Genomic DNA, 16,316 nt, shown 5'->3' with positions numbered 1-16,316 from the left:
ATGCCACAATACCACCCCCAATGCTCAGGTTTGGTAGCTGACAATAACCTCGCATTCTTTTGACTGACAGTTTCCAAAGAAGATGAATTACATAAAGCATTGAATTTAGTGTCAGCCCTGTTCTGAACAGCTCTGCTAAAAACAGAGCAGCATTACCGGAAAGTTTCTCCTGAACACTTCTTTTTCCCTCCCCATGGTTTCTTAAGCTCACATCGTCTTACAAACATGCACTGTGTTGTTTCATTTCTCACTCCACTTCACTTTTCTACTCCACAACTTTTTCATGGCATTTTTCACCTCTTCATTTCGGAAGGTGTAGATGAAGGGATTGAGCATAGGCGTGATGATGGTGTAGAACACGGAGACCATCTTGTCTGCTGAGGTGGTGGTGGAAGGGCGCATATAGATGAAAATGCACGGCCCAAAGAACAGAACTACAGCAGTGATGTGGGAAGTACACGTGTAGAATGCTTTGAGACGCCCTTCGGAAGAGCGTGTCCTCAAAGAAACCAAGATAGCACCATAGGACACAACAAGAACAACAAAACAGCTCAGGGAAATCACACCACTGTTGGCAGCCACACTGACAGCAATGATGTAGGTGTCAGTGCAGGCCAGCTTCACTAAAGGGTGAACATCACAGAAATAGTGGTCAATCTCATTGGGCCCACAAAACCGTAGCTGAACGGCCAGCAGGGTCTGCACCAGTGAGTGTACAAAGCCTCCCACCCAAGAAGCTGCCACCAGGCAGCCACAGACGTGCTTGTTCACAGTATTTGTGTAATGAAGCGGCTTGCATATAGCAATGCAACGATCATAGGCCATCACTGTGAGAAGGAAGATCTCAGTGCACCCGAAGAGATGGACCACAAACATTTGAGCTATGCAGCCCACAAAAGAGATGGTCTTCTTCTCAACAAGGAGGTCATAAATGAGTTTGGGAGCTGTGACAGTAGAGTAACTGATGTCTACAAAAGACAAGTAGCTCAAGAAGAAGTACAGGGGAGAGTCCAGCTGTTCACTTGTCTTTATAGTAATGATGATAAGCAGGTTTCCAAGAATGATAGTGGCATAGAAGACTAAGAATAATGAGACGCACACTTTTGCTACTGTCTTATCTTGTGTCAGTCCACGGAGGATGAACTCCGTCACATTGTTTTTGCTCTCCATAGACACCATGTGGACAGGACCTGAAGCACAGAAAAGAGACACCAGCTATGGCGTTAGGCACGGGACATTATCAGTACACATACATACTGACCACTGGTCTGTTAAATATGAAGCATATTTCCTTTGCTGTCTCTTTGGGACAGTTTCCATTTAAAGTCAATGCTTCCCTCAAGGAATAACAGGTGATGCCCAAATCAGAATGTATTATTGACGTATATAATAACAAGCTCAGACTATTTATTTGAGGAGGGTGGTGGGAATAATACCCTCAAGAATCCTAGTTCTCACCTTTGCCTCTTTTAAAAACGAAGGCTAACTACCAGGTCCCCTCAAGACCCACTTCTACCCTAGCATGTTGATTTGGAAATAAAAGTTGACCAAAAGAGACAGTGCGCCTAGAATTCAAGTCTCAACACTTTGATCATGGCCTGGGGAAGGTCCTTGCGCAAGCGGTGATTGTACTTGCCTTGTCAGTCCTCTAAAGGATTGCAACAGAACTACTCCTTATTATCTCTCCGGCTGTCACAGACCTGAATGAGTTCAGTCACAGAAAGAGCTGGCCAGTGTTTTCTTGGACTGCCTTTCTTACAGTACACGAGTGAACTAATCTGGAGCTAATCTGCATTAATGGTGCACTGGCAGGGGTTTGTATACCTCACCCAGGTCCTGGACTTAGTGTGGAACACCTCATAAATACATCTGTAGTGACGCTGGGGTAATGAATGCACCGCTGGTCACCCTTCTTTACTCACAAACACCCCTGAATTCCCCTTTGCGGCATGCCCATGCGGTACACAAGTAGCGCTAGTGTTCAATTTATACATGAATAGAGGTGGCGAATGCGTAATAACCTTGTCTGTGATATCAGCGAGCCCTTTGGGGTCGGAATTCTATTTGACAATCACAGGACACTCAGTTCTTCCTCCTGAGCTCTCGGCCTCACCTCCTGGCTACTCCCCAACTAGGGCAGCAGAGGAAAGGCTCTTTAGTGCCTCCATCCCTATCTCCATGCCCCTCCACGAGCAGAGGGAAAGCACTGTGAGGAAGACCAAAGTGTGTGCGTCGTGACCATTGTTGCCTGACATGTATAGCTCAGACAATGTAAGACTGAGCACATAGGCAGTGCTGTCATCAGCTCCTGAATCCTCTCTGTAACACTGACAACATCCTTTTGACAGATCTTTCTGGAAACGGCATATAACTGGGAAAGAAGGCACAGAAGACACCAACTAAAACAAAGGCTGAAAAATCGGTCATTGATTTTTTTCTAATTCATAAAACGGACCTCACAAAAGTTACTCACCAGAAATGCCTCTTTGCAAAGGTAAGATTTCAGTCACGCTTGAACACAACAAAGGAACGATATCAGAAAACTTACTTACACAGGTCATATTTGCCAGTCTCTGAGAGTTCGCTTGCTATTGCTCCTCTGACGACCTCCTCTGACTGCTTTACGTGGTTTCATCAGAATGTCTCAGGTGCAAGTTGCTGCTTGGATGTTGTGGAAGCAGTCCATATCTCTGCCAATTCTGAAACCTACAGTGGCTGAAAAGAACAGCCTGACTCTCTATCTGCATTTCTCATTCTGCAAAAAACAACTTCCAAGAGCACCTACAAGAACAATTATCTCTCACAAGATGGGGAAGTTGCAGCAGAAATATTTAAAGTAAATCACACAGCAGAAGCACAAGACTATCAGGAGTAATGAGATCCCAGAGGCATACAAAGTTTTGTCACAAATCATCAGTGGACAAGGAGCTAAAAGTTGTGCTTTGGATAGCTATTAGGGTAGTCTCTGGAGAGTGATGTTGGAGTGTGGACATCTAGACTGTTACATTGCACATGGGTTTGCTTGCTTACTTGTTTGTTTGCCGGCTGGCTTTTTAATGGTGTCCAGATAAACAGACTTTATTTCCTGTTGGACATACATTTCTTCTGGAAGCATTTCTGGTTCAAGTAAACACCACACCTGGCCATTTGCAAGATTTATATTCACCTTACCTTGGCAGTCAAATATTCTTGAAGTAAAGATGTCTCTTACACAGGACATTTATATAAATTCTGCTTTCTGTCCTAAGCTAATATTTCTCATATGCGTTCTTATTTCTTATCAACTTGTTCTTGCCATTGCATGTTGACAGCACAAGAAAATATCACAGCTGTGCTAGAGACTGTTCTCCCTTAGACATCTGCTGTACAAATTTGCAACAAGAAGTAAAACAGGAAATCAGTTCAAAAATTTAGAAAGCTTTGTGGTTAGTCCTTCACTAACAACACCTCACCAGGTATTTTTACTGATACAATGCAAAACACAGAAGCAATGAGCCCTAGCTTGGGCTGGGAGCACCTTGTAACCTTGAATCCTACCTAAGTCACGTTAAGGTGTAACACAGGTGCAGGTGTTTCTAGGGAATGTAAGTGAAGAAATAAAAGTGCTTCCGTTCCTTTTGATGGCACCATGCAGGTCTTTTCCTTTCTCACTCAGCTGATTTGGTGGGTTTCTGCTGGCAAGGTAGGGGCTAGGGTCTCTTGTCTCGTTGTGGCTCCTCAGGTGGAGACCCCGAGCTGCTATAGCTTATCACCCTGTGACAGCTTTGACTGCACTGAACTGGTTGGGTCTTTCATCCTCATGTTTCTTCTCTTCCCTCCTGCAATAGTAGGTGTACCAGCTGCTCCCACAGAAAACACGCTTCTTCCCTTGTGCGGGTGTGTAAATGTGCTCTGTTGAGCTAGGAGATGTCTTGCATACTGGAATAGTTTCTAAACAATTCTTTTTTTTTCCATTGACACATGAAATTGTGCCTCCAAATGCCTTCTTTGATGACTACTTCCTTTTTTACAGTCAGCATGGTGTCTTTCATTAGATCTATGAGTCCGTATTAGTCTAACATTAAAATAAAAAACCTGAGTCAGAGCTGAAGGATAGAGGGGATGGTTGGAAGGATGGCATCACTGATAGGTGAAGTAGATAGATAGAATTATAGAACAGTTTGGGTTGGAGAGAACCTTTGAAGATGATCTAGTCCAAATCCCCGTGCCGCGGGCAGGGGCATCTTTCACTAGATCAGGTTGCTCAAAGCCCCATCCAACCTGGCCTTGAACACTGCAGAAAGGATTCGTTGCACTGGCAGGGGAAGGGGAGAAGCTTTCCCTCCTGTTACCTGCATCAGCAAATCACCCAACTAGTGCCTAATATCAGGTTTTTAATTGCTAACCCATGGATTCAAGATACCACAATGTGGTTCTCCTAAAAAGGCATTTACTGCAAGCAGAAAGGGGCCTCTGTTTCCAGCAGCAGGTGACCATAGTCCTCTCTTTCCCAGCTGAATGGATTACAGAGCAGATGGAGTTCGTCTGAAAGTTTATACCTGAGTAATGGGATGCTCTAGCTGGACAACATTTTCAGTATTTTTGATAGTATTTCTTTAAACGTTGGTGTTGCAGTTAGTGCTCAGGAGCCCCAGGCCTGGGCCTGCGCTACTTGACAAGAGAATACAAAGGGAATGCCTGCTTGTCACAGAGTTCACAATGTCTTTCAAATCAAAAGATGAACCTTCAGTGTCTTCCTAATTACAACAGGAGCTAACAGCAAGCTTTTCTTTGAAAGGCAGTTCTTGGGGAATTGTCACAAAAGAGATTATATGCTTGATTTTCTCCGATCCTTTGGAAATGTTAGCACAGCTCTACACCTTTCCCTTTTCACTTCCCACTTTTCTACTCCACAGTTTTCTCATGGCACTCTTCACCTCCTCATTTCTTAGCGTGTAGATGAGTGGGTTCAGCATGGGTGTGATGACAGTGTAAAACACCGCCACGCTCTTGTCCTCCGACATATTGCTAGACGGACGTATGTAGATGAACGTGCATGGCCCGAAGAACAGAATCACCACAGTGATGTGGGACCCACAGGTGGAGAGGGCCTTGTGCCGCCCTTCAGCTGTTTGGCTTCTCAAGGAAACCAGGATGACAACGTAGGACATGACCAGGATGAAGAAACAGCTCAGAGTTATCATTCCACTGTTGGCAACAACAATGATGCCCATAGCATAGGTGTCAGTACAGGCCAGTTGTAGTAGGGGGTGGACATCACAGAAGTAGTGGTCAATTTTGTTAGGGCCACAGAAAGGGAGCTGAGTGGTTAGAAGAGTCTGCACTATGGAGTGCAGGAAGCCTCCTACCCACGAGCCGATCACCAGCTGGCCGCACACACGCCTGGTCATGAGGGTGGTGTAATGGAGAGGTCTGCAGATGGCAATGTAGCGATCGTAGGCCATCATTGTGAGGATGAAGATCTCTGTGCAGGCAAAGAAATGTACCCCAAACAGCTGTGCTACGCAACCCACAAAGGAGATGGTTTTATTTTCAACAAGGAAGTCGGCAATCATTTTGGGAGCTGTGACAGAAGAGTAACAGATATCTACAAGGGACAGGGAGCAGAGGAAGAAATACATGGGGGACTTCAGACGTTGACTGCTAATTACAGTGATAACAATGAGCAGATTTCCTGCCACAGTAATCATATAGAAGAACAGAAATATTGCAAAGCATATTTTCTGCACCCCTTGATTCTGTGAGAGGCCCAGAAGAATGAATTCCTTCACACTGCTTGCATTCTCCATGTTAATCGGTTGGGCCGCGATATGCAATATATAGCCTAGGCACATGAAAAAACAAAGACAAATGATTCATCAGGTTTTTTCATTATTAAAAATGAATTCTTTATCAGAAGTGCATACACACTAAGGAATATGTAGGATTAGTATTAAGTTTATGAAGTGGGGTTTTTGTTGTTTATTTTTTCTCCCCCCCCCCCAACATATTTAATTCTCCTTGCATGAGACTTCAGCCATGCCTGTTACCGCACTGAGACAGGTGCACTCTGTGATATGTTCCTCCATCCTGGTCCTCCAGGATCTTGAAGGACTGGATCTATGGCTGGTGTGCTAAGGACGAGGCCAGAGTGTTCACCTCGAGCACTACACCGAGTGCTATGGCTGAACTCCTTATCTCTAGGCGTTTCTACACCTCTACCTACAGTTTCTCTTTTCAGACATGGTCACATTCCAGTGTGAATGCGGGGCTTCTTTGGTTTGGCCTCTGCCAGCTATAGCCCCCGGAGCAGTACATGTCACTAGGAAAGAAATAATCCACACCTTTAAAAAGACTTAGTCCTTAACAGTACCAACTTGCCATTAGGCACCCAGATACCAGAGCTGCTTTGGTCAAAGAAGCCTGGAAACCACTAGATTGAACCCTTTACAGAGTTTAACCAAAACCAGGCACTTTGTAGAAACAAATTATCAGCAGCTGCACGGGAGTCATCCTAGTATCAAAACATTCCCAGTCAACTGCTGTTAAAAATCGCCATTGCAAGTCCTGCCCAGTGAAAACACAAGCTGTTGTCCCTGTTTGTGCAGGTGATCTGAGCAGATCTGTGGAATGATTCCGTTACTTCAAATTATCAGGCACCTATTGAAAATTGCAGCAAAATCAGAAACTCTTGCGCAGGCAAAAAGTGATCAAGCATCCACAGGAAACACTGAAATGGAGAAAAAACAAAATTGCTCTCAAACCCACAAAGTAAAGCCTAGAGAGGAAGTTGGGAAAGTCAGGGACTTTTTCCTGTGCTTACGGCTGTACTAACAGTAGGGAAAAGATATTCAAGAAGGGGGGTAAAACTTCTAGGGATAATTCCTCTTCGGATATATCTCCAAGAAAAAAAGATCAATAAGAACAAGGCGATATCGATTTCTACCTCGTCTTACCAAGTTGCGGTCCTTTCCACCCCTCCTCTTTTCACTTAGCACTGACATAGTTTTCGACAGAAAACAAAAGGACAAAATGGGGACGTATTTATGGCTGTGCAGTAGCCGGTGGAAGAGAAACAGCTGGGCTCCATCTAGGCTGGAGCAGAACTGGAAGCAAGCCCCACCAGTCTCAGCGTCATGCTTACGCAATCAGTGCTTCAGAAAGGTGTGACCAAGAGGTAAGGGATCAAGGAAAACGATATTCCTGAATAACGGCAGATGGGAAACTCCTAAGCTAACACAAGGCATGTATTTTTGAAAGGATTGTAAAGATACGACCCGTTCACAACAGACAGCTTTACTGTGTGTCCCTCTTGGTAAGGCCCCTGTCACCACCACCAAATGGCATGTTACAATATATTCATCTGCCTCGTTCCATCTCATCGACTTACATCATGCAGGCACCTCTACCTGAGCCAGTCGTATGCATTCTTTTTTTCTGCTTTTGCAGGGCAATTCATGACCAGCCTAAGGTGTCTACTTAAAGATGTGATGAAGTACGTGCTGGAGGTGCCTATTTCTTTCTGTTGACTCTAAGAGGATGACTAGAACGACTAATTCAGTAGAGGATTCCCACAAGTTATGTCTTACTTCTAAAACTATCTTTTCAGGGAGAGACTAGAGGTGTATGATATAATGCAATCAACTGCAAAATACAATAAATACAATGTGGACCGCTAACATTTCAAAAAGGATGAGAAATTGCACCATCTCCTTATTGCAAGCATTCTTCCCTAAAATCTCAGGTGGTTAAGGGGAAACCAAATAACAAAATAACCTCATCTGGGAGTACAGAACTAGCTCTGGACATGGTTCTGGCCAAAGATAGCCATAGACAGTTGATAACTCCAATGAAAATTTCTTTCTGTATTTTCACATTTGTTCAAGAAGAAGGGAAAGAAAAGAGGAAACCCAATCAGGAAAAGAAAAGAAGAAAGGCAATTTAAAAAGAGAAAAGAAAGAATCCAGAGAACCTGGAAAACTTACCTCCTCTGCGTTTGGAGATCTAATTTTTTGTGTAAGGGCTGTATGATTTTATCTCCTCAACACCTGCCTTCCCTGGTAGGAATGTGTTAGAGCACAGAGTCTTTAAAGAACATAGAATAGCTTCTGGAAAGCTTCCAACACTTGCTTACGACGTGCCTTTTGCTGAATAATCCCACCTAGTTTAATTTCTTGCTTTCCTGTATCACAAGCGTATCTTGGTATTTTCTGCCTGTGTGAGAAGTGCTTTGATGGGCTGTCTGGACAGTGCGATGCATTCATAACCCAGCAGCAGAAAGAAGGCTGAGAAGAAAACTGTTTAAGTAGCAGTCTTTCACCCTCTCAAAGGAGATCTCCCGTCTCAAGGGCTCTTGGGGCTGGAGGAGAGAGGCGTCGAGGCTTAATGAAGGGAAGGCATGAAAGGAAGGGGCAAAGGAGGAGAAATTAATTCTGTCCTGACGGAAAAGTTTAAGCAAACACATTTTAAAGAAATAGCCGTCAGTCAGTGATAAGGATATTATGAAGGCATTTCAGGATAATGAGCAAATGATAAAATAACAGCCAATGGATTAGCTGAATATTAAACTGGACAAGCGTGTGATGTGACCTAGTCCGGTTAACACTTTCCAGAGTCCTTCATTAAGCCACGCTTTATGGTTTTCCCAAGTGTAGAGGTCCATGAGATCCACTGCTTTGGCTTTATAGCATTGTGAGTAATAAAACAGTACGTTTAAATCTTTGTGTATTCCAAAAAGAAAACACAGGAAACACAAATCTTCATTTAAAAAAAAAAAATCAGAGAGATTTCTAGTAGTAAGGAGAGAGGCACCGTGCTCTGGGGGTGGTAAAGAGTTACCTGTCACAGTAGTCTTTTTAAGGGCAGCTTAGGCACGCTTCTCTCAGTAGTGGTTATGCTTAAGTTTTCACAGAGACAGAAGATGGCCTGGGTTACCTCGTGATGACCCTTCAAGTCCTATTTTGCATGACATTTCATCACTGGCAACCCAGTGAATAAAGCCTCTTGCAAGAACTTGCATGTTTTAGCAAAGGTCAGCAAATTACAGCCTAAGTTTAAAAAATCCTTCTTTTACAAATGGGGAAACCGAGGGAGGAAGTCAGCTATTTTATGCCTATGGAAGTCAGCTGAGTTGAGTCTTTGTCACTCTAGGCTTTCCTATGGAAAGAAATAGATCTCTCCAGGCATTGATTCACCTCATCTACCTCACGCCTGATTTTAGGATGGGATTAGGTCTGAAATAGACGTCTAGATTTTGAATAAAATTACTTAGGGCAGACAAAGGCCGCATCCAAAGAGTTACAGTCAATGGCTCAATGTCCCAGTGGAAACCAGCAACGAGCGGTGTCCCTCAAGGGTCCATGCTAGGACCAATACTATTTAATATCTTCATCATTGATATAGACAGTGGGATCAAGTGCAGCCTCAGCAAGTTTGCAGATGACACCAAGCGGAGTGGTGCCGTTGGTACACTTGAGGGAAGGGATGCCATCCAGAGGGACCTTGACAGGCTCGAGGAGGGAGCCCATGAGAACCTCATGAAGTTCAGCAAGGTGGAGCGCAAGGTCATGCACCTGGGTTGGGGCAATCCCCACTATCAGTACAGACTGGAGGATGAAGGGATTGGGAGCAGCCCTGCAGACAAGGACTTGGGGATACTGGCGGATGAAAAATTGAACATGAGCCAGCAACGTGCGCTTGCAGCCCAGAAAGCCAATCATATCCTGGGGTCCATAAAAAGAAGTGTGACCAGCAAGTCGAGGGAGGTGATTCTCCCCTCTACTCCGCTCTGGTGAGACCCCACCTGGAGTACTGCATCCAGCTCTGGGCTCCTCAGTACAAGACAGACGTGGACCTGTTAGAGTGGGACCAGAGGAGGGCCGTGGAAATGATCCGAGGGCTGGAACACTTCTCCTATGAAGAAAGGCTGAGAGAGTTCAGACTGAAGAAGAGGAGGCTCCTCAGGACCTTCTTGTGGCCTTTCAATATATAAGGGGGGCTCATAAGAAATACAAAGAAAGGCTTTTCAACAAGGCCTGTAGTGACAGGACAAGGGACAACGGTTTTAAACTGAAAGAGCGTAGATTTAGACTGGACACAAGGAAGACATTTTTTAGGATGAGGGTGGTGAGACACTGGCACAGGTTGCCCAGAGAAGTTGTGGATGCCCCTCCCTGGAAGTGTTCAAGGTCAAGTTGGATGGGGCTTTGAGCAACCTGATCTGGTGAAAGATGTCCCTGCAGACTAGATGATCAAGAATTGCTGGTATCTCCTCTTGCAAAATCGTTCCCTATAAGGCTGTGCTTACTGCCAGGAAAGGAGAAAGGTGTTTTCTCCGTTTTCACTCCACTTACGTGGTTGTGAAACACCATGGTGGTGGTAGCTCATGCACATGGAGGGACTGTGCACGGTGAGAAGATGAGTGAGGTGGTGTGGGTGGGTAGTGAATGCTGGCAAGGGGCTGTCTTGATAGAGACCTGAGGTGGTGAAAAGGTGTGAATTTGATGGTGGGCAGGATGGGGCTGAGGCACTGTTTGGGGGGAAGTTGTGAAACTGGAAATGGAAGGCACAAGGCTGGAGGCTGACTTGACGGATTTTGTGAAATCGGAAGTGCCTGAGGTGTGGTGAAGGACTGTGCTGAAAGACAGTACGAAGCGGCAGGTAATACTGTGGGGTGTGAAGTTGCGTTGAAAGAGCTCATGACATCAGAAGCGGGCATTGTGTATTGAAGGCAGCACAAGCAGAGGCTGTGCCATTGTAGCTGCCAGGGTGTGGTAAGGCTATGGAGTTTGGGTGGACCCTCCTCCAGGAAAGGTTGTGTGAAGCAGTAGGGACTAAGTAGGGTGGTAACTTGTGTTGGGAGAGGCTGTGGGTCAGAAGAGGACACTCTGTGGTGATGGGTGTGTTAAGGCCAGTTTGGCAGGGCCAAGAGGCCCTTGGGGAATGAGAAGTTGTGCTGAGGGAGGTTGTGAAATCATCAGCAGGCGTTATGGAAGAGGACTGACAATTTCTCAATCTATGTGACCCTGAGCAGCAGTAAGGCGTTCTCTTCAAGGACTGTGGAACTACAGCATCTCAGGGACACGAGTCGGAAACAAAGCATCAGTGCAGGAGGCAAGGTATAACTTTGGACAGACAGTTCTTGCTTTCTTTGTATTGTGAGACTGGCTGAAGAAGGGAGAACTAGTAAAAAAACATTTCCAGAGCCGTGACAGTGACAGGTTCTGTACAAAGAGGGAAGGGGGAAGTGGTTCAAATCGAAGTGACCACACACACCAAACTAGGTATTTCCCCAAGAGAGTGATTGGCTGGCTGTCGGATGTCATGTTGAAAAGACTGTGGCTTTTTAAACAGTGTCTAACTAGCCCAGCACTATAGTATGACACAAGGATTTTATCTGGACCATATGTCACAGAATTCAGGTGACAGTTTCACCCAGCAGATCCATACCAGGCAGCTGCTGCAAATCAGTCACTGAAATTCCAAAGAACCCACAAAAAGGTGAGAAATTCCTAGACGGTATCTTTGCCATTGCACTCTGTCTAATGCTTTCTGTCATGCTTTTGGAGAGATGCTGAGGGGAAGGGAGGAGGAAAAAAAAAAACCAGAGGAAAGGAGATCAAATATTTTCTTCTCCTGCTGGTTAGAAATTTGCTATAGGTAAGAAATTGTCTTGATAATTTCCAAGATAAGGAGAGCTTCATTCTGAGGACCCTTTTCCATGAACAAGTGCTATTGAATTGTTCTAAATACACCTTCTGTAATATAAGAAGTCATTTTTCAGAGACCTAGCACTAGCAGTTTTGGTCTTAGATGATCACTTAAGATTAGCCAAGAAAATACAACAGCCTAACTTTCTGTCCATAATCTAAAATGTCTTTGTGGTGTCAAGGTTTTTCAGACTCACATCTGCCACAAGAACTACATGGTACTCAGCAGACAAACCACAGGAAGGATGTTTAATCTCAAGGGAGAAAAAGACCACCTAGACTAAGTCTGCTGCTGTTTGATGCAAGCCTTCACTAATTAGTTTCATTAAGGAAGTAGACTTACGTCTCGAATGTGTCTTAGAGACAACAAGAAATCAGTCTTTTCAAGGTCATACAATAAATACGAGTGACTTTTTCAGTATTCTTTTCCACAGTCTAGAGCAGTCAGAGAAGGATTTATTCACTTCCATTAGAGTGGAAGGCAAAATTATTGATGTTTTGTCATTTATCCACAGGGTGTCCGTTACAGCCATATCTGTACCTGGCAGCCTTTATGCATATATGATCAATGGCACAGGGCCATGTCATTTAACATTAGGAAATGTGCTTGACAAGCTTAAGTTAGACAGCTAATCACCTGTCATTCCCTGAATGCCCAGTGGAGAGAGACGCACTTCTGGAGGATGGGGTCAATTGCCTCCTGGAGATGACTGCAGCAGAGAGGTAGAATAGCTGCTTTCCTAAAATGGGCACTGGGTCAGAAGGCTGGAGTGGGTTTAGACAGAGCTTAAGTGGCACTCAAATGTTCAGGTCCTCTTCAGATCAATTGGAAATTTGCTTCAGGTTACACAGATAGCTTGTGGCAGACATAGTGCTGCATTGGGTCTTCTGAAGGCTAGGAAAACACTTAACCACTGGGTCTTCCTTTCTCATCACAGCAGACTTGGTTCACAGAATTGGAGGGTGTTTCAGCTACTTTCTACTGTGAATCAAGGTCTGAAAATTTGCTGCCACCCCAAAAGCAGGTAGCAAGCAAGTGAACAAAGTCATAAGGCTGTATCTTTTCAATTTGCTTGCTACAGATGTTCAAGGAAGAGGTAGCCTTGCTAGTGATGTTGGTCAGGCAGTATGCTGCTCTCCTCAGATAAGGAAAGAGAAGGTGAGTTTGAACTCAGGGATGTTCCTGTTGTGAAACTGTGCTACAGCAGAGATTCTGTGCAGTCTGAAGGAGATGATGTTTTTTGTTTTCCATAGTCCCTTTCCATATGTACTAAAATTCTTTCTTTAGAGACCACTGGTCTCTAAAGTCTTAATGTTAGAAGCACTCAAGGTCCCATAACAGCTGAGGATGGAATCATCCAGCTTCCTATATAACAGTATGGTGCAGTGCCAGAAGTTCCCTGGTTTCAGTCAACCCTAAAGGTTTCACATCCTGCAAGCCCTGGTGAAATTAAAGGTGGAATTCGCCTCAGCTAACTTCAGCTGTCCACACACTAATCCTCTCGCTGAAGCTGGCACTCTGCAATGTATCTGCAGTCAGCAAAGACACGCAGGTGACTGCAGACCTACCTAAGACAGGTATCTTAGGATAAAATACATTACCATTGCAGGTGCTCATAAACCTCCATTAATTCAAATGGCAGCTTTAAAGGCAATGTTAAATGAGATGTTTGCAATTTCAATGGTGAAAGCTAGGTGTAACGGTCCCCGCTGGATTCCCAACCAAGCACTGCTGGCGTACGTGCCTTCCATGGCCTAATGCGGCAAGATTGTCTCCACTGCTCCAGGCCGTCAGCTGGCCAAGGAAATTACCTGCATCATGCGTTTATCTTGCCTCTATCCATGCAGCACTGAAGACAGTGTGTCTGGGGTGCTGAGATGAAATAATAAAGATTCAATCTGTCACATTTCATGTGTTTATGGAAGTCTGTCTCCATGTATGCTGCAGCATTTTACGAAGAGAGAACAGACTATTCATGCTGGTTAGACTGTTCAGTGATTCTGAACATCTTCCCAGCTCTCCCCATTTTGACTTGTTCCTCTCTTCCTTTTAACTACCTCCTGCTGTCTTTCATGACACTTCTCTACCTTCCCATGTCAAAATTAATAGCTGGTGGGGAGAGAGGAAAAGAGCCATGGTGTTTGACCTCATCAGACAAAAAAAAAGGTGTGAAATCTATTTTTTGACTTTTTTTTTTTCCCCAAGATTCTTATTCAGATCCCAGTATCAGGGGGGAAGAAGCAGAATGAACTGCCTCAGGGAATGGGGTGAAATAATTATTTGAGCCATAATTCCAACATCCTGTGAGGGTCAGACATTTTGTCCCACATATGGTTCTTACAGTTTCTCTCTGAGAAGGAAGTTATTAAGGGCTGACTGTGTCAGACTGAACTGTTTATTGTCTGTACACAGGGCTCAAGAGAACAAACCAACCACATTAAACTACATTCTTAAAATAGAAATCAGTCATCAACATAAAAAACTACCAGCTATTTTGAGTACTCTCTACCATGTTTTCTGGGCATATGCATAGGACAAAACTTGATCAGCTTTCGTGCTGATTAAACTTGTATGCTGATTGCCTAGAACTTTCACACACTTTTGACAAGATTTGTCTCACCTAATCCTAGCTACATGAAGCAAAGACAATTATCCCAGAGTTGTTAACACTGAGTTCTCTTTTTATTCGGACAAGATGTACTTTTCAGACATGATTAATCTAAGCTATAATTGATTTTAAAGATATTTGTTTCCCAATACTGACTGCAAAAAGGACCCTCAAGAAATGAATTTTAAAAAGGTAGAAACACACTGCAATCTAACTTTTCCTCCATGTTGTATAGAATTTGGCTCTAGATACAGTGCTTTGAACAATGCCTCAAAGCTCTGTGCTCCAAGTCCAAACACAGCAATCCCTCCCTAAATCAAACTCTGGCTACAAAGAGCTGGAACAAATCCAGAAACACCACCAGGTCACCATGAGGGAAAGTCACACTGGAGTTACCACCTCTCTTCTCTCTGCTTACAGGTCTGTCTGAAATCACTCACAATGAGTACTTCAACTACATCAATCTTCCTTCCAACTGCAACCAGCCAGGCTCATGGGACTAATCAGAGTGGGGCTGTGGGAAAGACAGAGCCATCATATGCTGTCCTCAAGTTCATGGAGAGCTTCTGCCTCATCAGCGCTGCCTGTGGGATGGTGGGAAATGGCATGGTCCTATGGTACCTTGGCTTCCGCATCCGGAGAAACCACTTCACTGTCTACATCCTGAACCTGGCCGCTGCCGACTTCGGGTATCTCCTCTGCATCGCCATTGAGACGGTTCAGTACCTGATGCAGTTCAACGTCGGGGTGCAGTTTGGGATATTCCTCTTCCTGGATCTTTTCATGTATGGGACCGGCTTGTATCTCCTGACCACCATCAGCATTGAGAGGTGCCTGTCTGTCCTTTGTCCCATCTGGTGCCGAAGCCACCGCCCAAAGCACTTGTCCAGCATCATCTCCGGCCTGCTCTGGGCTCTCTCCCTGCTGCTGAACACGCTCGGGTATGTTTTGTGTACCGTTCGCCGCTCTGCCAGGAGCTGCCGGTTCCTGCTCATCACCATCGGAGCCTTGGACTTCCTCTTCTGCACGCCCCTCATGCTGCTCTTCAGCCTGACCCTCTTCCTCAGAGTCAAGTGCAGCTCCCAACACCTCCGAACAGGCAGGCTCTTCACCGTCATCATGCTCACCGTCCTCTTCTTCCTCATTTTCGCTGTGCCTCTGAGCGTCCTGATCCTCTTTGACTTCTTGGGCTACAAGTTTCTCTACTCCCCAGAGATCGGCTTTGTGCTGTCCTGTGTGAATAGCAGTCTCAACCCTGTCATTTACTTCCTTGTGGGGAGCTACAGGGATCGGAGAATCAAGCTCACCCTCAGGATGGCATTCCAGAGGGCCTTTGAAGATTCAGCAGATGACAAAGATGAACGGGAAACCCGTGACACGATAACTATGTCCTCCTAATACCCTGCTGTGCCTCACACAGTAACGCTGGTCTGGAGCTGAGGACCGATAGTTTACAGAATTGAAGAACTCTGAGGTATTGGGGAAAGTTTATCTCACCTAACCTTCAGTATCTTCATCGTAAATGTCTACCCTTTAGCTAGTTATTTTAAGCTCCATCTGTGGTCAGTGAGAACACATAAGCACCTGGACCACACCTGAAGCACAGAATTTATCTGACCGGTATTAGGACCACATTGAAAGTGCCTATTTCTTTTCAGTGGCCGTTAAATGATTTCAGTTTGATAAGGTGAAATGTCTTGGTGTCTGCATGTCATCAAAGGAATCCCACTCAGAATTTGCAGCTCACTCAATAAATCTGTGTCTTTCAGAGCACAACAATATCAAATTCATAAATTCTTAGTCACTTTTCACTCAGATCTCTGAAGATGAGATGGGAACCAATCCTCCTCCTGTTGAAATCAGCCATGAAACTCCTGGAAGGAGAGTCTATCTGTCATCTCACTTAATTTTAAATACCTGTATCTCAGCAACACACGCAATCTTTTGCAGCTCACAGAGTGCATGACTCTTTGCTTCCTAATGTGAGCATTTCAAATAGTGAAATGATTAATTCCCTAGA

The 16,316-nt window shown here is 44.7% G+C and overlaps 3 protein-coding genes across 3 annotated transcripts; 1 reads left to right on the top strand and 2 right to left on the bottom strand.

The window, feature by feature from the left end:
* Positions 1-240: 240 nt before the first annotated feature.
* LOC127016729 (olfactory receptor 4S2-like) lies at positions 241-1,170 on the bottom strand. Its single transcript, XM_050897410.1, has one exon. It carries the CDS (start codon positions 1,168-1,170, stop codon positions 241-243), a length of 930 nt encoding a protein of 309 aa, XP_050753367.1.
* Positions 1,171-4,853: 3,683 nt separating this feature from the next.
* LOC127016481 (olfactory receptor 4S2-like) lies at positions 4,854-5,804 on the bottom strand. Its single transcript, XM_050896999.1, has one exon. It carries the CDS (start codon positions 5,787-5,789, stop codon positions 4,854-4,856), a length of 936 nt encoding a protein of 311 aa, XP_050752956.1. The 5' UTR covers positions 5,790-5,804.
* An 8,918-nt stretch (positions 5,805-14,722) lies between these two features.
* On the top strand, positions 14,723-15,694 carry LOC127017418 (proto-oncogene Mas-like). Its single transcript, XM_050898459.1, has one exon. The coding sequence runs from the start codon at positions 14,738-14,740 to the stop codon at positions 15,692-15,694; it is 957 nt and encodes a 318-aa protein (XP_050754416.1). The 5' UTR covers positions 14,723-14,737.
* Positions 15,695-16,316: the final 622 nt, after the last annotated feature.

Source organism: Gymnogyps californianus, chromosome 5 (genome assembly GCF_018139145.2).
Source record: "Gymnogyps californianus isolate 813 chromosome 5, ASM1813914v2, whole genome shotgun sequence".
NCBI classification, from domain to species: Eukaryota; Metazoa; Chordata; class Aves; order Accipitriformes; family Cathartidae; genus Gymnogyps; species Gymnogyps californianus.
The sequence above is the reverse complement of the archived record's forward strand: the minus strand, read 5'-3'. Positions and strand labels throughout refer to the sequence as shown.